Raw genomic sequence first — 22,177 nt, 5'->3', positions numbered from 1 at the left:
AACAGAAAAGTTATAAACTTTCTATACATAGAAGCAACAGAATAAGTGTAGGTCTCAAATTACTTGAAAATAAAATATTTTGTGGCGGAAGAGGATGTTCCCAGGGATGCAAAGATACGGTGATATTATCAATGAGTTATGCTTTAGCTTTCTTACTAAGTTGATACTCCCATTGAGTACTTTTCAGATAATGCTAGTGGAACATTACAATTATTGGTCCTTCATAGTAGCCAGGTCAAGCAAATATATTGACTTCATGTCTCAAACTTGAAATGTAAATAAAGTCTTTATTAAATCAATGTTCAAGGAAGGCACAGGCCCTGTACCATAGTTACGACATCCTGTGTTGGAAGTTAGTATGATAACAGTGAGGACTGGGATTGGAACTCCCTCTTCTACCTCCAAATCTATTAGGGGTATTCAATATGGGAGCGAAAATATCGTTTTTGCGTTAATATCGCACTTTTGACGTCATTATCGCAGGTTTGACTTTTACACCGTATTCAATTTCAAAGACTTATCGCAGGTTCGAAAAGTCTTTGATAAAAAACGGGGATAAGTTTTCACCATTGAATAGGTGTCGAAAAAAGTGCAGAATTGGGGTTTAGGGTTGCAGGCTTGAAAAAAATAGCCTGCACCCCTGGGAATGACATTTAAAAAAGAACTGTGTCAAAAAAAGTTTTTAAAAAAATAGGAACACCCCAAAAAATTAATTTAAAAATTGGGGTGAAAAAAAAAAATGGGAAAAAATTGTTTAACAATAGGGAAATAGGTTCAGATCTATTCTACAAGTATGCGGCAGGTGTTTTCAAGAATAGAATTATAGCGGCAGGTGCACAATTGCAGAGTTTTTAAAAACTTACTTTAGGGACATTAAAATATGCTAGTACCCATTTTCATGTACTCCAAATTTGATGGGACCACTTAAAAAAATGAAAAAAATAACCTAAGTGCTCTTCTGCATCACTTCTTCAATGTCAGGAAAAAACACCTGCTGCGGCTAGTTAAATCCCCGACTTTCAATTGCAGGCTAAAACGGGGGTACCCATAGTGATCCCCCATGTTTTTACAACTTTAGGGGATACTTTAACGCCGGTAAAAACTCCGATATGAAACGTAAACTTTGATAGCGAAGTTTACGTTTCATATTGAATTCCCCTCTATGTATTTCAAAAGAATCTGGCCCCAAATGTTTGACAGAATATTTTCAAGCAACAATTTTATTTTGTGCTTGATAATCAGTTTATTTTTAAGCTATTTAAAAATACATTTGTCAGGATGCGGCCTGGGATCGGCCGCTACTCACCTTTGCGTTGGTGTCCTTGGGCATAGGTGTCCAGACGCTGGTTGTGGAGGTGAGTGGTGACTTAGTATTCTCCCTGGGGTCCACTTGGGCTTCCGTGCATGCGTCCTGGTTTCCGGGGTGCCGGGCATGGGCGCAGCCATGTTGGTTCATATCACCTGACTAGTCTCTCCCAATGGTAGTCCTGTGGTCACTCAGCTGATCCTCTGATCCAATGATCAGCTACCCAGGGGTATTTAAGTCTGACTCCAGGAACAGGAAACTGCTGTTCAACTTCGCTGTTCCAGTGACTTGTGTTTCAGACCAGTGTTGCTCTGTGTTTTCCCTTCAGTCCTCTTGAATTCTTGCATCAGCTTCCATGCTACTTTTAGTCTGAAACTCAGTTCTCTCCCAGTACTCCTGTCTTTTATGTTTCTATGCCTGTATGTCTTGTAATGTTATGCTATTTCCCTGTGTTACTGAGGTGTCATATTACCTGCTATTGCTAATTAGCTCCCAGCTGCATCTCTTAGTATTCGCAGTATATGTCTGTGTCCACTCTGCTCTGTGTTTGTCTGTGCAAATCAGCACCTGCATATCTAACAATCCCCAGTATATGACTGTGTCCACATCTCTCTGTGGTTTTCTGTCAGCACCTGCATATGTAACAATTCCCAGTATATGCCTGTGTCCACATTTCTCAGTGCAAATCAGCAACTGGATTTCTAGTCATTCCCAGTACATTTTCTATTATTCTCTAGCAAGCCTGTGATTAGGATCTCTAACAGGGTTCTAGGATTTATTTAATTAAATATAGTGTCCCATCTTCTGCCATTCTCAGGTACCTGTCCAGAGGGCCACGACCTGCTCACTTGGTACGGCGAAAACCAAATCCCAATTGGAGGGGTCACTGGAGAAAACCAATAAGTGAGTTAGACTCCACGCCTCTGGGCAGGTGTAGCCAAACCTGGATTCAGCCACAATGAGGAGACCTAGTTACAGTCAATTCCCTACTCACCCGAACTCCCCGGCTCACCGTCCTCCACAGAGGAACACTTGCACCAGATCATGACAACATTCTAGACAATTTTTCAGGGTAAAATATTAAGTACATACAGCAAGCCCCTATCCCCTTCATCCAAACCCTTTAAGTATTTTGCAATAAAAAAATGACACTATATATTCATGTTCAGTACAATATATAGCAAGTTCTGCATGCAAAGCATATTTTAACTCTTATCAAGGTCATAATTATGCTTTTAAGTTTAAGGAGAATTAGTGGAGCTTCTAAAGCATAAGTCCTTAGTTTGCCACACCCCTATTCCAATGATTAACTGGCCAAGATTTCAGGCTGATTGTAAATACTGTTTGGTACATGTCTGAATAGACATAAGCAAAGAGATTTATTACCAGTTATTTATATAGCACACACATATTCCGCAGTGCTTTACAGAGAATATTTAACCATTCACATCAGGTCCTGCCCAGGTGGAGCTTACAATCTATGATCCCTCCCACATTATACACACTTACACACTAGGGTTAATTTGTGTTGGGAGCCAATTAACCTACCAGTATATTTTTGGAGAGTGAGAGGAAACTGGAGTACCTGGAGGAAACCCACGCAAGCACAGGGATAATATACAAAGTTAGGGTTGTGGTGGGAATTGAACCCATGACCTCAGTGCTGTGAGGCAGTAATGCTAACCATTACACCATCTGTGCTGCCCCTAGATCGATAGATCTATTGATCAAGAGATCAAAAATTCTAATGCCCACAGCAAAATTCAAGGTATGCATCATCGTACGAGATACCTCATAAAGAAATGCATTATCCTAATATTATGGGGCATCTAACAAGATCACATGAGCATTTATATTATATTAACATATGTGCAACACTTGAGAATTATATAGGTTTGAAAATTGAACAAATATATATAAAAACGATAATCAGAAAACTGCATTGTGGGTTTCCTTTCTATCTAACTGGAACACTAGAAATCTATTGTGCACTGCATATATTCTATAATTCACATTTCTAATGCACCTGCACTAACAGTGTTAGTGACATGATACACCTAGAACCAGGGGCGTCTTTAGAGAGGAGGGGGCCCGTGTGCATTCCCCATCCAGGGACCCCTCCTCTCTTCCCAGCGGCCGGCAGCCAGTAGCACGGCTGGCCAGCCACCAGAGCATTAGTAGACTCTGGGCACTAGAGTGTGCCCGGAGTCTACTGCGCATGCGCAAAACGCCGGAAAAATGGCCGCGGCAGCCATTTTTCCATCTTTTTGTACAGTGCTCACACCCGGCCCGGGACCTCAGAGAGGTAAGTTTTAGGTAATATGGGTGCAGGGTGTGCGGTGTGGGCCCTCCCTGGACCTGGGGGCCCATCTGCACCACACACCCTGCACCCATTATAGATACGCCCCTGCCTAGAACCTTTACTGCAGTTGGTAGACGAAAGACACAGTGGACTTGAAACATAAATCACAGTCCGGTCTTTTGATTCCCAAACTACTCATGTGATATATTAAGAGGGTGTATGCACCTTCAGTCATGTTTTCTCTAAAGAAACTGGTCGCATCAAAAGATCAGGTTTTATGTGCAGTTTAATCTTCATCCAATTCGATGGTACAATATTGGACAAAAACTGTATTGTGTACGCACTTTTCACCATTCTGTCCAAATCTTATGCTCATACTCTTCCAGCAGCAGGACCACCTTCGTGTCTTTCCAGCAGATATTTTATGCAAATGGGGGTCGAAGATCGCAAGTTAGATTGTGTGAACGTGATTATCAGCACTGTGATTGGGGCTTTCGAACAGAAGTGAAATTCAAAGTAAAATCGAAAGTGTGATTGTACAAGTGTATATCAAACTTTAAGAATGACAGCTCTGTCTAGATGAGGATATTGAACATGACGCTGCAATTGTGCGATTAACCATAAAAAAGTAAATTATTAATATAATTATTTTACAAAAGAACTGTTTTCAAATGAAGCACATTTACTGTATAAGTAAAATTGTAGTGCTTATATACCAAACAAAAATATAGCTGATATACAGGTTGGACAAGTAATGAGTCGTGATCAGCTTAATAAGAAAATGATCAGCGGAAAAATTATATTTAGAGTACAAAGAATTGGTTGGTCTTACAGGCAGTGGCGGATTTTACCTAGGGTCTGCCCCCTCAGTAAAATCCACCACTTCCTCCAATACTGCCCACAGTCCGACTGTAGCACTGGCTTCCAACTGGAAGCACTTTCTGCTAGTAGCATGCTGGAATGTCACTAGTAGCATGTTGGAATGTCATTAGTAGCATGCTGGAATGTCCCTAGTAGCATGTTGGAATGTCCCTAGTAGCATGCTGGAATATCACTAGTAGCATGCTGGAATGTCACTAGTAGCAAGCTGGAATATCACTAGTAGCATGCTGGAATGTCACTAGTAGCATGCTGGAATATCACTAGTAGCATGCTAGAATGTCCCTAGTAGCATGCTGGAATATCACTGGTAGCATGCTGGAATGTCACTAGTAGTATGCTGGAATGTCCCTAGTAGCATGCTGGAATATCACTAGTAGCATGCTGGAATGTCACTAGTAGCATGTTGGAATGTCCCTAGTAGCATGCTGGAATATCACTAGTAGCATGCTGGAATGTCACTAGTAGCATGCTGGAATATCACTAGTAGCATGCTGGAATGTCACTAGAAGCATGCTGGAATGTCCCTAGTAGCATGCTGGAATATCACTAGTAGCATGCTGGAATGTCCCTAGTAGCATGCTGGAATATCACTAGTAGCATGCTGGAATGTCCCTAGTAGCATGCAGGAATATCACTAGTAGCATGCTGGAATGTCCCTAGTAGCATGCTGGAATGTCCCTAGTAGCATGCAGGAATATCACTAGTAGCATGCTGGAATGTCCCTAGTAGCATGCTGGATTGTCCCTAGTAGCATGCTGGAATGTCAGTCCAGGGGAGGTGCTTTCTCCTCTTGGAACTGCCAATTTAGACTGCCAATAGCAGAAAGAACTTCCAATGAGAAGCACTTCTGCTATTATCACGCCAGCGATACCAGGCTTCCAGGGGCTACAGTCAATGCAGTCACTAGAAGTTGGGTTTTGTACGCATGTGTATTTTTTTCTCCCTGTTAATTTTGTTTAGCTCATGCGCAACAAAAACGGAGTCCGGAGTCTTTGTTTGGACTGTGGATGAAAAGGAGTTTTCTGCCTGACCCAACCTAGGCTGTAGCCCCCTACCGTTTGAAAGGTAAGAGCCTCCACTGCTTACAGCTAATCTGCAATTGGAACTATATCTATAATTTTATATCTTTTTACTCTGAAATGAAAGTAATATACCCAGCATAAACAAGCAAATGTATTTCTGGAATGTCCACACAAGTAACATAAGGAACCTATGCTAGAAGTAAGTGTGAAACAACAGTTGCCACATGAGACATATTGAGAACAGCCCTCACTGAAGCAAATCTGCAAATGTATTAAACTCTACCAATACAAATTCAATTTAGATGAAAATATTTAAAGAACAACAATGTGAAACTGATATTATAGTATTGTGTATTAGTCTTCTATTGAGTTCATTATGTGATTGTTTATGGCCCTGTTTTTCCAGTAAATTATGATGGCCTGTGTTTCCTATGTTTTAAGACACACAGCTACAATGTCTTCATGATTGATTCACTTCCTCAAGAAATAATAACATTTTGTTATGAATGTAGGTTTAACAATGAGATTTTCATGGGACATCTGTTTTAAGATCATAATCTGAATAAGTATGAACTCATTTCCTACTAAGCAAGCCATTTACTATAGTGGATGTGTGTTTATGAGCTCTGTATCAGATATTGCTGTATGGAAAACGTATTTTTTGAAGATCTGCTTAAATTGTGCATACTATATTTGTATGCAAAATAAAAGCATTTGTAACTTATCATTTGTTTCTGTTCCAGTCATACTCTTCTGAAATGAAAATACAAAATGTATAAGGTCTTGCAATTTCCACCTGACTAATTACAGACTTGCATCACTAAAATGTGATTTTTTTTACTTAAGGAGCAAACTACAAAAAGTATGATAATATATATATATATATATATATATATATATAGATTTAGAGAGAGAGAGTGTCCTACTTTGGGCAGTCATTGCAACAGTGACACCTTGAGGTTAGATAACCTCCATTCTGTAACAAACACTGAAAAGAAGCGACATCTGTATCCACACACATATTATATGATTCAATAAGTATGAATTTATAAATACCTATCCTCAAGGTGTCACTGTTGCAATGACTGTCTATAGAAAATATTTAGTGTGTGACTATATCTTTGCTTGTAAAAAGTAAGAAACAGAACAAACATAATTTGTAACAATGTCTTAACAATAAAAGAAATCTTGATTTCAAAAGAAGCATTGTCCCTTTAAATGACATAATGTTGTGCTCAATACAAACACAGATAATAAAATTCCTGTGTCCTATTGTCGATTCATTTCTATATTGTCTACTTGTTTCGCTGCTACAGGGTTCATATGTAACCTTTATCTTTGTAGAGTATTTCTTTCATATGTTTTTATCTTGCATCAGACACTGTACACTTTCAGATGATTTACCTTGTGTACTTATTAGGTCAGGACACTGTTTATGATTATAACTGACCTTAAGAGTATGCAGTGTCTTTACATAATAGTGCATTGTTGTGTTGTAGAAGCTGCCCGCATGGCATGCTTCTGATCACACCATTATTTCCAGTGTTGTATAAGGCAGGTAATCCAAAGGCTTTGTGCTGTTATGTCACTGATTATAAAATAGTATTATTAATAATACATATAATACAATGTTTCAATAATTTTATTGTGCATTAAATACTGTACCATCGTATACTGTAGTAGCTGGAAAATCTCAGTGTGACACTGAATTTTAAGTATATATGGTAGGAGGGCCTGGAACCTCCACAGTCTTTACATCCACCACCATCACAAGTGGCAGAGGGGAGGAGTTTAGGGAAATTTGCAAAATGAAACAAACGTTCATACATCCAACTTAGTGGAGGTTACTGTTGTGCTGTTACTTACAGCTATGATCCTGACAATGGGCCTGATTCAGAGATGAACGTAAATCCCATCGTGACTGCATATTTGTACTAATAATTGTGCAAAAACATGCAAATGCTGCAGCCGTCTAAATTTGTATTGAGACACCCACCGGCGTCTTCGCAAATCCAAGCGACTGCGTACAAAGACGTACAGTACCATCAGACACAGATCAGTCCATTATTGAACTTTGGAGAAACCCAATGGTTCCTCATAATGGCCGGCAGTAAGGAGATGCTGGAGCCTTTGCAACTGTGTATGAGATCGTAGTCACAGGTTGACACACCGAAAACAGTCACGTGTGTTTGAGTTGCCCTCCATTGCCATCCAAAAATAACCCCTGCCTGTCAATCCTCACTGCGAGCTACAACGGTAATCCATCAGGACACATTCACTGTGTGACTCCTACGCATGCATAGTAATGAAAACATTGGCAAACTGTAAAAATATGGGGTTTGTGTCCATCAGACACAATGCTCACAATACCAATAACTTGTACTGAGAATTGCATATTGAGATAACATACCTATTACAGCTGCCATGCCAATGCCTTGCTTTTTAGTAAAATAAAAACAGAAATATAACACTTCTCTTTAGCTTGGCCGGCACTGTTTAGTTAACCATTCCCTGATACAATATGCAGTCATTATGAATGGCAATGTGCTGAAGTGGTAGACATCTGTGCTTAGAAAATGTCTTCCAGATTCCAACTCAAGTAACTTTCCTTTACCTAAAAAGCCTTCATCACAAAATGATTTCTCCTCTCAACTGCTTAGGCCTTACACTGACCTGTGCCTTGCCTGGTAACAACCTCTCAATTCTGTCTGTAAGTCTTCTCCCATGCTGATACCAACTTAAGAAATTCCCTACCACACCTGACCAGACTCTCCATCAGCCTTCACATCTTAAACACACTCTTAAAACTGATCTCTGAGTTTACTTTACATCCACCGACAAAACACTAAAGCACCCTAAAAAGTTCAACTCAATGCCACACCCAGTCCTCTTGTCTGAGTTATACCCTCCTCTAATTAGAGTGTAAGCTCTCTCAATAGCAGGTCATTTCCTACCCTTCATGTCTGCATTTATTTTGTCTACCTTGTATAACCCTGTTTTATGTGTGTCCGATTTTCTACATTGTCTGGTCTTACGAAGTACTGCAGCATTTTACAGATCTATGATAATAATGTCAATATATAATGTATTAACATAGAATCAAATTTGCCTGCTCTCCCGGAAGATGCAGGAGACTCCCGAAATGGCGGGAGGTCACTACCATGAAGAATAGGTGGCTGTCCGGCATCTTGCCCACTTCCTAAACTCAGGTAAACTCAGAGGGGGTGGGCCAACATGACATGTTTATATAAAATTCATGTCATGGCCCCACCCCCTCTTGATTGACCCACGATTTGTGGCATTCCCCACAAGGGGGTGGGACCTATTGATGAATAAAGCTAGGTCTCGCCTCCACCTCCAGTCAGCTGCATCTCTCCTCTGACATTCCCGAGGAGATAGTGCTAAAGTAGGTAAGTATGCATAGAATGTGTGATAGTGTTGCCAGTATAGCAATCCATTTATGGTCTGATATCATAACAGGATATAGTACATATAGCCCTAGTAAAATTCCCCCTTAATTACTCTTTTTTTCTCAAAGACCTAAAAAACATTAATCTGGTTTCTAGTTATCCAATGGCAAAAAAATAACTTTCTTCAGGTTTACTCAAGTCAACTAGTAAACTGAGTAAAGTTGTCACTTTTATTTGATGCTGTGCAGACATATATGGAATTTAAAAAAGTTATAGTATACGTACAATTAAATACTATATTTAACTATGGCAATCAATTTTCTTGTAACTCATAACTACGTACTATATCAGAATGTCTGGTAGAATCCCAAAATAGGGTAATGCCTCCCACACTACCAAGTAAGCAAGAAATTCCCCAGAGAGCTTTGGACTAGACCAGTGTTTCCAAAATTCAATCCTTGGAACAGTTCATGCTTTTCACATCTCCTTGCTGGAGCCCAGGTGTATACATTACTGACTAAAACATTTTAAAAGATTCTAATTATTTCACTTGTGAATCTGTGAGAAGACCTGGAAAGCTTGCACTGTTAGTGTTGTCCAAGGACTGGATTTGAGAAGCACTGGACTACATCATATCCCTGCTACTCACAGTGTACCGAGGTAGCTGGGACTTCATAATTACCACCCACCTAATCTTTTCCTACCTTCTTATAAGAAGGTAATCAAAGTGGGCATGTTGGTTTTAACTGGCATAACACATATTTGCCTTCTTTTGAAAAAGCATTTCATGGAGATTGTGAAAGAAACACCTATGAGTGGGCATGTACTGCTACATCATGACAAGTGTGTCATAACATTGATTTACATTAAAATTTAAACAATCCCCAGAGCATTTAGCAAGATGTACATGTTGATGAAAACACAGTTACTTTTCAGGGTTTGCTCATGAATTGTGTTTTACAAGGGGTTCCATATACAGTAAGTGGCCAAGAGAAACCTTATTAGCCACAGGGATCATTGTGCCTTTTAACCAATGAAGGAAAATGGTACTGGTGATCCCATTTGACTGTATATATCTATGAATTTTTTTTTTTCCCCCAAGTACATAACAGCTACATAATGGAGTAAGGTCATACTTGCCTACTCTCCCCGAAGTTGCGGAAGATCCAGATTTTTCGGGTATCCCCCCGCACCCCTGGAAGAGTAGGCAGATCTCCCGCATCCCGCCCCGTCCCTAGTGAAGTGGGTAGGATGGGAAGATTTTATGGGGAATTTGTGGGTCTGTAGGGAGGGAGCGAGGCTAAAATGATGTGAATCACATCATTTAGAGGCCAAATTGTATATGTCATTAGGCCCCATTCCTCCACGGGAAAAGGCCACAGCTGCTCCTGGAAAGGAGTTTTGTAAAGTAGGTAAGTATGAGTAAGGTGCAATCAGGGAGATTGGCGGACAATTCAGGGAGCCAGGGAGATTGCTACTATTTCATGGAGTCTCCCTGACAATCAGGGAGAGTTAGCAACTATGGCATAACTATAACTTTCAAGGCTCAAGTGAAAAAGGTGATATTAGGCCTTATTCCAACTTCTGCAAATGGTAGAACAGTGTAGTAAATATTAACATGACATTATATGAAAACAAAACAAAAATTACCACATTAAATGATTGAATAGTACAGTATATAGTACAATCAAGCTGTATATTATTATGATATAAGGTATAAAGCAGCTGGACAAGTTCTGGATCAGAGACCTTGCTCCTATGGCAGTTACTGACCTAATTGCTTGGCTAAATATTGAAGGTCCCTTATGACACTTCTCCTTGTGGTATTTAAGCTGGGAGCACACTATGTGATCTATCATCCGATATACTGTTCTGACGTGGATTGAAACAATATATCATACACATTGTATAGTGTGTATGCCCAATCCGTCGTTCACTGCTGAAGTTAATTGAATTGTCCAATCTGCTGTCCTGGGATGATTCCACAGGCAACACGGTATTGTTACATGCAGTATGTATAGATAAATTGCATCGTCATACGCAGTGGCGGCCCCAGAGGTGCTACTGCAGCGCAGTCCAAAATTCAAATAGAGCCACACCCAGTGCCAGCAAGTTCCAGCCAAAGATATTTGGCAGCTTTTGAAAGGGCAGTTGGCATGACTCCCCTATTTGACTTTTGGTCTGCGCTGCAGTACCACCTCTGGAGCCACCACTGGTCATACACCAGATCATGTAGTGTGTACTGCGATGCGATGTATCATTACATCGCGTCACTGGTTCGCACCATCGTTTAGGTGTATACACAGCTAAGCCTTACATTTCCACAATCAGCTTAATTCTTACATAGAATTTGTTTTGTTCAGCACAATTGTACCCTCAAGCACATTTATGCTTATACTAGACAGATCTTCATTAAAATATAACTTTTACTCTCTTCTCCTCCTCCTCCTCCTCTTTTTCTACACAAATATAGCAATTTATATTAATGTTCAGGAAAATTGTGTGCATGCCACAAACAGCATTGTCTTATCAATAATATGGCCCATATCAGGCAATCTGTCACAAGAAACTACTTGATATAAAGAAGAGATTGCAGACATCTCAGCAATCAATATTAGGACGGCTACAGTATGGAAGATTCAGCTACTGCATATCATTTTGTCAGCATCTATTTCAATGACCAAATGAAGCATTAATTCAAATCATAAATCTATGGTGATTTAAATCTAGGAATGAGCACCTGCCTGCTTTAATGATTTATTTTGTACATTTCAGTAAGCAGGAGATTTGTCCATATGAACTGACAGGTCACCTTCAGATGCTAGCAGCAGACTGTTTATCACCAAGCAGACTAACATCTCATCTTAGCAAGTAAATATTAAACTAAAAGAATCCAATTGATTCTGGATAGGTAAATAGACATATTTTTTTTTTCTTCTTAGGCCATTAATGCTTTATTTTCTTTATTTTTTAACAATCGTAATTTTTTTTTTTTTTATTCTTCCTTAAAATGGTAATTCTGGTAAGAGGAAGCGAACTCAAGGTTATCATTTCAAATTAGAATGTGGGAGATAAAATAATTACCTATTTGCATCTTTGGCTGCCTGCGATTTCCTTTACATTTTGACCTTTGCTATTCAGCAGTAACAAGTTCACAACTGTTTGCAATACTTATTTGGAGTAATAATATGCTCTATTAAATTCACTATGTCCCCTGGATTACTAAGTCATTATAGAAGCATTTAAATATTTGCATATAAAGAATATTGCTATTTCTGTATGAAATAAAGCTCTCTTTAAGACCCAATGAGGTGTCTAATAATTGGCACATCATTTGCTTTATTCAATTAATTTCAATAAGATTCTTAAGTATATTTCAAAGGACCCTTATAAAGAAATCAAGAGTTGCATAAGTGATTCCAGCAGCACATTCTTGTATTAGAGTTAAATTAGTAAAACAAAAAATGAACCCATATTCCTTTATCTCTGTGTAAGGTTTCTGGAGCATGTAGTGCAAAGGTTGAGAGTCGAGACTATAGTGAAAAGGACTTGTGTGCTACCAAATATTACCATCAGGATCTATCTGCCCCCTGATATACTATGTGACAATTGTCCTAGAATGTGTGAGTCAATACAAAGGGGAATATTTATTAATTATTGGGTTCTAGGCCCGATAATTATAATTTCTTATCACTACTTATTGCAGCAATGAGAAGATAAAAATCATCTGGTTGTATTAAATACAAGGGCCACATGGTCCTGCTGAGGAAAATGGTCTATTGTAACAATAGGAGGAATTGTATATGGACATGTACACAAGCTCATACTTGCCTACTCTTCCGGAAAAGTGGGCAAGTCTCCCACACACCCCACTGCCTGCCCACACTCCCACTCTACCACTCACACCCCCTTTCCTGCAGCCGCCCTCTTTCAGAGCACAAGTAGGCGGGCCTGGGGGGGCGATGACGCTATTCTTGCTGTACTCTGTTATCATAGCCTTGCCACCACTATACAATGCCCGTTTTCTCGATACTGTACAGCGGGGGTGGGGGGCCACAATGACGCGAATTCCACTCGTCATGCCCCCTCTGTGCTGACCTGGCTGCCCCCTCTCAGATGAGGGGGAAGCAAAGTCACCAAGTATGCACCAACTACACTATAAGCATGAAAATTACATTCGTCACATTGTGAATTCATCACATCTGTATTAAAAATGCGTATTGTGATAAATCTGGCCCTAAGAGATGCATTTGAGTAGAAATTGATAAGCCAAATCTATGATGAAAATGTCAGAGTTTGGCTAAGCACTTCAACAAGATAACATAGGGCCTGATTCAGAGGCGCTCGCTCTGAATCAGAGCGGGTTTTTTTTGTTTTTTTTTCGGCCTCCAGGCTGCTCGCTAAGCTGTGGGTGACCACCCACAGCTTTTGCGGGCGGCCTGGCGATGGTCGCGATTATCGTGCTTGCAAGGAGACCCTGTGGCCAGGTTGATGGTCGCAATGGTCAAGACCATCGCGACCATCGGGGCTTGCGACGAGGCCCTTGTGGTAGGGTCTTGTCTACCGCAAGCCCCAGTGAGCTTTTGGCTCTAATAGAGCAGGAAGTCCACTACTGACATCACGAGTGATGTCAGTAGGGCAGCCCACAAATGCCAGGCGCTCCAAAGGGAACGCCTGCATTTGTGCAGCCACCCCCCCTCCCCGCCTACAAAAAGGGGCGAGTTGTCAATCAACATCGACAGCCGCCCCGCCTTGTAGCGAGACCCGTTGCGATGGAGCTGCCGTCGCAGTACGGGTCTTACGCATGTGCCCACTGGAGGTGGCGCATGCGCAGTCGGGAACCATTGACCCGCTTGCGAGAGCTGTGCGCTCGCGATCGAGTCTGAATCAGGCCCATATTACCATAGAGACCTATATGGGGACAGCAGCATTAGGCAATTTACCAAGCAGTTGAAAGCTTTACTTTACTTAGCATAGCAAATTGTGGTGGTACATAATTATGTATGGCTGCAATATGCCCACTGCAACCAATGATAACTAGACACCTAATTCATCAACTCGGAGTACAATTTATTTCAAATTCAGTCAAATCGTTAGGCCTATCTCTATCTATGTTTGCTGTCTGGTCTCATTGCTTAGATTTTCTATGGAGTACAGGAAAAAGGAGCAAGTAACGGGTGAAGTCCTGTAGCTAATGTATGCATACTAACAAAGCAGCTGTACAGCATTACTCTTAAAAATAGTTGCCTACCTCCCTGAATCCTGTGGGAGACTCCAAGTTCACTGTAGAGTCTCCTACTGCCCTGGAAAGTAAAAAAACAAAAAACAAAAAAAACATTCCGGATTCCCCACTACTCCGTCGGGAATCCGAACTGTGACAGGTTGGGGCCCTGATGAAAGGATTTCACCTGGACGTCACAGTGCATGACGCTGGGATACTTAACAGGCTGGCCACCACGGGACAGGGCAGTGTCAGCAAAGTCCACTGCTCCCCCCAAGATGGCCTATAGATAAATGCAAGTAGGAAAAACTTATATTTTATTATATGTGTTTAACCTTTAATTTGTTTAACCCCGGCCTGAAATTTTAATCAGATGCACACTCAGTAACAAACACATTAAAGAATCAATATATTAATCACAGGTTTTAGCATTACAATCCTTGGGGGGGTCCTGGAGAAAGTACATTAGGGAGACAATGACAGGCTTTTTACACTGAAATAGATTCCTTTCTGATATACTTTAATTTTTCCCAAGGATTGTAATGCTAAAACCTGTGATTAATATTTTGTTTCTTTAATGTTATTGTTTACTACTGCGTGCATCAAAATATAGATTTATTTAATGGATGGAAAAATAGAAAAGTTTTTAGGTTAGTTTTCCCACACAGCCCAAACAGTGGAGGTTTAAAAATAGTTTGTCAGATGCCTCATTTTGGTTGAGCCAACCAGTGCCACAAAAAACGGGGCTGATTTTAACTCGGGCGCAATGCCAATGGTCATGTAAATTATCTGGGCTAGGGAGAGAGGCTGCTGCAGAGGCAGTCAGTCCTCTCTCTCCCTGAGTTATGTGCGGGGAGGGATTGCATTGCCAACCCTGGACACCGGCGCCCCCTGTGCGGCACGTGCGGCCCCAAACTTATTAAGTTTATTTTTTGTAAGGAGGGCGTTTGCCCACACCTCACCAGGTTGGCCACACCCCCTCCCTGTATCTGAGCCTGGCAGAACTGTTGGCAGCCCTGAATAGATATGCCCATGTGTGGAGCTTGACATGACCATTGGGCAGAGCATGACACTTCAACTATAATTTTGCTGAAACTAGTTTTCAAAAGTAGGCAAGTATGCTCTTAAAGTAACCTACTGTATACTCTCACAGCACACTATGTGAACCAAAGGGACTCATGTAGTTTTTTGATATTCAGCTTAGGTTGGAAATAACTTATTAAAACTTAATTTAAAAACATAAAAAAAATATGCAACCAAATATACATGCACTTTCATTTTCAAAATTGTACTAGAAAAAATAACATCTACAATATAATTAGTTGTTGGGTTCAGGGGCAGCTACAGGGGAGTAAAGGGGGGCGAGTACTAATTACCCAGGCCCGGGCCTGTTGGAGGGGCCCGTGCCAGCTGCTGATGGGGACATGCAGTGCCAGACATAGGGCCTCATTATCAACATGTTTTACTATTCACGAATGTCCATGTCTGGAGCATCCAGAGGACGCTCCAGGCTGCACCACCCTAATGATTCTGGCTGCAGGCTAGCCAGATGCAGGGACTGTGGGGCAGCGACGGTACCGCCCACAGAGCCCTGCACAATGGAACCGCTCGCACACCCCTAGTTACGGCATGTCAGGTGGGGTGTCTTTAGACAAAACAATATTTTTCATATGACTATCTTTTAGTCTGGGCTTTCAACATATTACATTGTAAAGAAACTTTGCCATTCAAATGTCTAAATATTTTTGTAATGTATCATTCTTTCTTGTCAGGCTATAGTATGAACAATTGAATTGGTGCTTACCAACACTGGAATTGAGATCCCCATTGTCAGAGTCTGCCCCGTGCTGAGTATTGCTGCCATGGTAGTTGCTCATAGCTTCTAATTTGATTTTTTTAACCTTCATTGCTTCAGCTATCGCCGCATTGGTAGCAGCAGCAGCAGCTGCAGCCGCTGCTGTTAAACCTGCACGAGATTAAAACAAAATGGTCAGAAAAGATCATTTAGTTATTACATTATTAATATTATTATTACAAATAGTAAAAATAATATTATTAATACTACAGTATTCACTTATTCTTCATTCTATTCTTAAATCTGATCCAATTCAGTTCCGAAGCTATGCAGTGTTGCTGTGAACAGAAAATGTCTTATATACAATGAGTTGCACATTACATTTCACTCTCTCATTGTGGACTGTAGGAAATCATAAGCTGCAGTCTCATAATAATTGTCATTTTGACTGGAAGACATTATTATTTTGTTTTAAGCAAATTATAGTATCTCCACAATTATTATGTTATTATGTTTAGTAAAACTCACATTGTTATACCATTCTTTTCTCAAGCTACTGTATATGTAGGAGAACCCGGAAGCAGTTGAGTTGGGAAACATTACACACACTGGGCCTGATTCAGAGGCACACGCAAAGGTGATGTTTGCAGATCTGAGCAATTTATTTTATACTGCACATCCATATGAGTCGCAGTGCGCATGCGACAGTCCTCATAGAGAGGACTTGGATGCAGTGTGATCTGTGGTGTAACTAGGGTATTTGGTGCCCAGTGCAAGATGAAAAATGGAGACCCCCCCCAACTGTGCGTGCAGGCGGGAGGCGAGTGCTCCAAAAAAGCCAGGTGACAAATGGGGAGTGGCCACTGCAAAATGGGGGCGTATCAACATGACACGCCACTGTTTTTTATCACTCTGAGAACATTCCTTTTTCTTAATGCCCCCAGTAGTAGTGCCCCTTATGCAATGCCCCTAGTAGTAGTGTCCCTTATGCAATGCCCACTGTAGTAGTGGCCATTATGCAATGCCCCCAGTAGCAGTGCCCCTTATGCAATGCCCCCAGTAGCAGTGCTCCGTATGTAGTGCCCCTTGTAACAGTGCACTTTATGCAGTGCCCCCAGTAGTAGTGCCCCTTATGCAATGTGCCTAGTAGTAGTGCCCCTTACATACTGTACAGTGCCCCCAGTAGTGCCCCTTATACAGAGCCCCCAGTAGTGCCTCTAATACAGTGCCCCCAGTAGTGACTGTTATACATTGTATCCAGTAATAGTGCCCCTTATATACAGTGCCACCAGTAGTGCCGCTTATATACAATGCTCCAGTAATAGTGCCCCTTATATACAGTCCCCGCAGTAGTGCCCCTTATATAGAATGCCCCCAGTAATAGTGCCCCTTATATACAGTGCCCCCAGTAGTGCCCCTTATATACACTCTCCCTTACATAAAGTGCCCCCCAGTAGTACCTCTTATATACAGTGCCCCCATTAGTAATGCCCCTTACACATAAAACACACAGACACACACAACACAAAATTAAACTTACCCGAATCTCCACTCCTGCGCCCGCTCCTCCTCTCCCGCTCGGCACTATGGGAGAGACGTCATGACGTCTCTCCCTTCACCCACTGCGGGTGCCGGAAGGTGGAACTCATGAGTGACCTCCAGCCCAGCAACGGCCCTGGGTGCAGCAGCTAATAAGAGTCTGTCTGACTCATATTGACTGCTAAAAAAAACACACCGCTGACGGGTAATACACTCACTGCGGCTGGACGTGCCCCACTCAACCACCCTAGATACACCACTGAGTGTGATTGTTAGTCAGGGAGCATTTGTGGGAGGTTACGCAGGCTTGTCGAGACCATTTTGGGGGTCATGTCTCAGCCTGCGAATATGTATTCGTATCCAGTGGTAAAGGCTCCAGCGACTTACTTGCAAAAGACAATGTGAGCGTCCATAGGGTTTCTCAGAAGATTGATGGTGCGTATTTGTACACAAATGGTGTATTTGAAATGACACTAGTGGGCAGGGGCGCCGAGAGGGGGGGGAGCGGGTACAGATTACCCGGGCCCGGGCTTCCTGAGGGGCCCGCCGGGGGACTGTGCTGCAGTTGGAGACTGCCTGTGGCTGCTGAGCCACAGCAGTCTCCTATGCCTGTGCAGGGGAGCGATCACACTGATCGCACCCCCCCTGGCTTTGCGACGGGCTGAGGGGGCTCAGAGCGCCCCCCTCCCCGGCGCGCATTATTTTATTTTTTCCGGCAGGGGGGCGTAGCCACGCCTCCCGAGATTAGACCATGCCCCCTATTACCGGGGCCCGCCTTGGCTCTTGGCGGCCCTGCTAGTGGGCATCTCAGTACAAGTTCCTGTGGCTGCGACATTTGGATATTTTCGTACATCTGCTGCATATGGAATCGCAGCTGCAATGGCATTTACGTACACTTCTGATAAAGGCCCTTTTCACCATTCACCTAAGCAAGAAAACACTGGGCAGATTACTGTCATACATTTCTAGCATTAATGTCAGTGTACGGTGTTCCAGACTAATATTTGTTCTTTACCAGGCCAAGCAATGAAACAAGCAGCTTTATTAATATAATTGCAGACGTGATTAGAAATCTCAGTGTAACTAACTACTACATGGGAGGAAAGTCAAACATGTGGCATTAATACGCAGTCTTGGTTACCAACCATCTGATAGGCAGATGGCATTAACTGATTCTCCAGCTGAAATGTTGTGGCACATTGTTTAAAACCTTGTTTGTATTCTACATGTTAACAGAGCCATATTGATATACACAATAAATCATGGCAGTATTGGAACAGTCTTGTTAGTTTCAGTCACAAATGCTCTCTCCCTTAGTGATGATGGCCACACCCGTAGGAAAAAAAAAGAAAAGAAAAAAAAATGGCTGTTGTTTACTTTAGATATAAACTAGAAACATGTTCTAGCAACAACATTTTAATTTCTATACTATTGGGACACAACAGCTCTTGATTGATTTTTCTATCTATTCCTGGTGCTTCTTTTTATATTATTTTATTTTACTAGCCATTAATTTCCTATGGTCAAATAGAAATTATCAGTAATTTTAAACATAATGTACTAAGTTATTAAACAGTGTTATAGTATACCAAATTTTTATGCTGCATTTCCCCCTGCCACAACATGATTAAACTATGTCACTCCAGTAGGCTGATGTTTTATTAGAAAGTCAAAGGCGACGATCATCGACAATTTGAATAACTGACAGATCTACCCCATATTAATAGTGATAGGCTGGAGTAGGTAGGGCCCATCAGAGTGGACATGACCACATTAAGGAGGTATAACCAGTTCATAAAATTGGTCCAGTTAGCCTTAACTTGTCTGTCATATGGATAGACATCTGACTGAAGCCCAGCAATAGTTGCTGAGCTCCCAAAATCAAATCATGTGATGCAATGGCTAGTTGTGAGCACATCAAAAGTAATCAATGGTATAACCACCGATGGTTATACTGTATTCATGTGCAGAAGTAGTAGGAGCTTCGCGCATGGGCTGCAGACACCATTTCTGGGTATCAGCAGCTGAACACAAGCAGTCAGCAATGGGATGGTCACCAGAAAGCAGCATCCAATAGCAGGCAAAAGTCGCAAACTTTCATTCAATGGTAAAAGCGCTTCCACCGGATTAGGAACATCGATGATGGCCAATCATCAATTCATGATATTCCCATTATCCCAGTCTGTCCTCTACTAACCTCCCTCCAACTCCATTATATCCATGTACAATGTGTTTTAGTAGGTTTAAAGAAGAGCAACAGAAAAGGGAGGCCCACTGGTAACATCCCGGTATCCCAGAAATTAAGTCCAACACTGCATAGCAATGGAAATAATTGTTTGTTAAACTTGTGGGCAGTTTATTAAGTAATAAACTAATCTACAAAGCCAAGTAACGGTATTAACAGATCACTTATAGAGCACACTAGAAAGTTTTATATGCAGAATAGCCTACTGTATCCTAGCTTACAATAACTGAGTGAAGGTACTGGCAATCTCAACCACCACTGTAGTCCTGCAGAGTTTTCTGTAAGTATGACGTGATATTCTATTTAGTACAATTATTTACTTAAAAACATCATATTGTACTTTTCTATGTATTCATTCAATAAAAAAAACCAAAACAACTCAAATCCAAACAACAACGATAAAGCCACCCCCTCCCTCTTACCTCACGGAAGCCCAACGCACGCTGCTGTGTGCTGGGCTGCAGTGGGAGACAGTGAGATTGATACTATTTCAGGGAGTCTCACTGACTATGAGGGAGAGTTGGCAAGTATGAGTTACTTGCTCTGTCTTACTCTATTCCCAAATCGGAATAAGGTCCATCGTTAGCAAAACTGTCTAAGCTCTCTCTCCAGCACATAATTTGAACATGTCAGTTGACAACTTGACATAGACAGTTTTCAGAATCCAGTTACATTATTTTCAGCACACATTACAGACTGGTCCACCTGGTCCTTTACTGGCTGGTGCTTGTTGTGCTACACAGTTGTTCTACACTTCTCACTACACAGAGGTCCATGTGGCCCTTAGTTGGCTGTTATCTGTAGTTCTATGCAACACTTACTGCATAGCCTACAGTACATGCAGTGTTCACATGTACTTTAACTCTTTGGGCTCCATTTACTACAATCCACATTTAGAATGCAGATTGTAGTGTGATATTTCCGACTGAATTCGCATTGTGAGTTCAGGCAATATCACAGGGATTTATTAAAAATCCCTTGCAGGGACAGTGCTTGCTATAAAGCTCTGTCCCTGCGAATCCCCTCCGCAGCCTTATCACTGTATTTTTCGGGAAAAAAATTAGTGACAAGGTGCCGCGCATGCGCCGACTGGCCGCTGCAACACCCCCCCCCTCCCCCTGTGATTGCGCAGTTCGCAGATCTCAGACGGATCGCATTTCCCATTACAATTATGGGAAATGGGATCGGTTTACTAAAATATGTGATAATTAGGGGTTGGAGTAGAATTTTACAGAGGACCTGATTCAGAGCCGCTCGCTAGATGCGATCACTCGCACCCAGCGTATGCAAACTGGCCTAACTGACGGCATGGCAGGTGCTCACTTGGAAAGGCATAATCACATCCACTTTGTTTTGGCGAGCGATCACTTTGTGTCTATAGACGCCCATTAGCTTATATGTAGAGACGCCCACTAGCTAGTGCACGCCATCTCCAGGAAGTGTATTAAAACATCGAGGACCATCGGAAGGGCTCGGAGTGCTTGTGGTTGCCTTACCTTACCACAAGCACTGCGAGGACTGTTGTGTAAAAAACAGGCACGTAATTATACACGCCTCTGAAACGGCGTTGCTACACGCAGGCACGCCTGCGTTCGCACCTCCACTCCCCCATTATTAGTGTCCTGCCCCTGTTACCACCCACAAACGGCCTCTCCTGTCACTCATTACACTGGCCTGTCTTTGCTGGGCGAGCGAGTGTATTGCGATCGCTCTGAGTAGTTCCTGCATGTGCAGAACGAAGCGTGCGCATGCGGGGTCGTTTACCATCGGCCGCGTATGAGCGAACGGCCGCTTGCGAGCGGCTCTGAGTGAGCTCCAGACTCAGCTGCTACAACACCAGACTGTCTTCCCCACATATACATAGGGGTTAATCCACCAAATGGTATTTCCCTTCTTTACACTATGGGGCTCTCTGCCTTCTCTAAAAGATACATACTGTGGCCACCACTCTCTAATTCTGGCTCTGCACTAGCCACTTACAATATTTATCCTTTTAGTTAAGGGTTTATCACACATGGGGACTCTCCCCCTACAAATGATTGCTCTTACCCATTCCTGTGTAGCGGCTTCCCACTTCAGTTGAGGCATTCCAGGCTTTTGGACATATAGAAACCATTGTAATTCCTACACCGTTCACCTGATTTGGATGTAATTACCCTCAAATTAAATCTGAAAGTCTGCAGTTAAATCACATCTTGTTTGTTTCATTTCAAAGCCATTGTGGTGGTGAATAGAGGCCAAAATATGAAAATTCTGTCAATGTCCCAATATTTATGGACCTGACTGTATATATATATATATATATATATATGTCCAGGGCAATTCTAGGTTCTTTAGCTGCTCCCCCAGACTCCCATTTTGCGGACACATGTGAAATAAAAACATTCAGCTCAGGCAGGATGGCGGTACTGCCACATCTACTGGCTTACTGTGATCGCTGGTCCCTTATATGATG

The 22,177-nt window shown here is 41.8% G+C and overlaps 1 protein-coding gene across 5 annotated transcripts in view; it reads right to left on the bottom strand.

Moving 5' to 3' along the window:
• Window positions 1-22,177, bottom strand: part of DACH1 (dachshund family transcription factor 1) — a 382,097-nt gene that overhangs the window by 166,383 nt on the left and 193,537 nt on the right. For 4 of the 5 annotated variants that reach the window (XM_088459396.1, XM_088459403.1, XM_088459406.1 and 1 more), the window contains exon 3: window positions 15,948-16,109. The exons of the other annotated variant lie outside the window; for it this stretch is intronic. In XM_088459396.1, coding sequence (XP_088315522.1) covers window positions 15,948-16,109 — 162 coding nt within the window. The remainder of the gene's footprint in view (window positions 1-15,947; window positions 16,110-22,177) is intronic. 5 annotated transcript variants of the gene reach the window in all.

This window comes from Taudactylus pleione, unplaced genomic scaffold, assembly GCF_031769625.1.
Source record: "Taudactylus pleione unplaced genomic scaffold, aTauple2 ptg000041l, whole genome shotgun sequence".
Classification (NCBI taxonomy): domain Eukaryota; kingdom Metazoa; phylum Chordata; class Amphibia; order Anura; family Myobatrachidae; genus Taudactylus; species Taudactylus pleione.
Note: the sequence above shows the minus strand (reverse complement) of the source record. Positions and strands in the feature narration are given on the sequence as shown.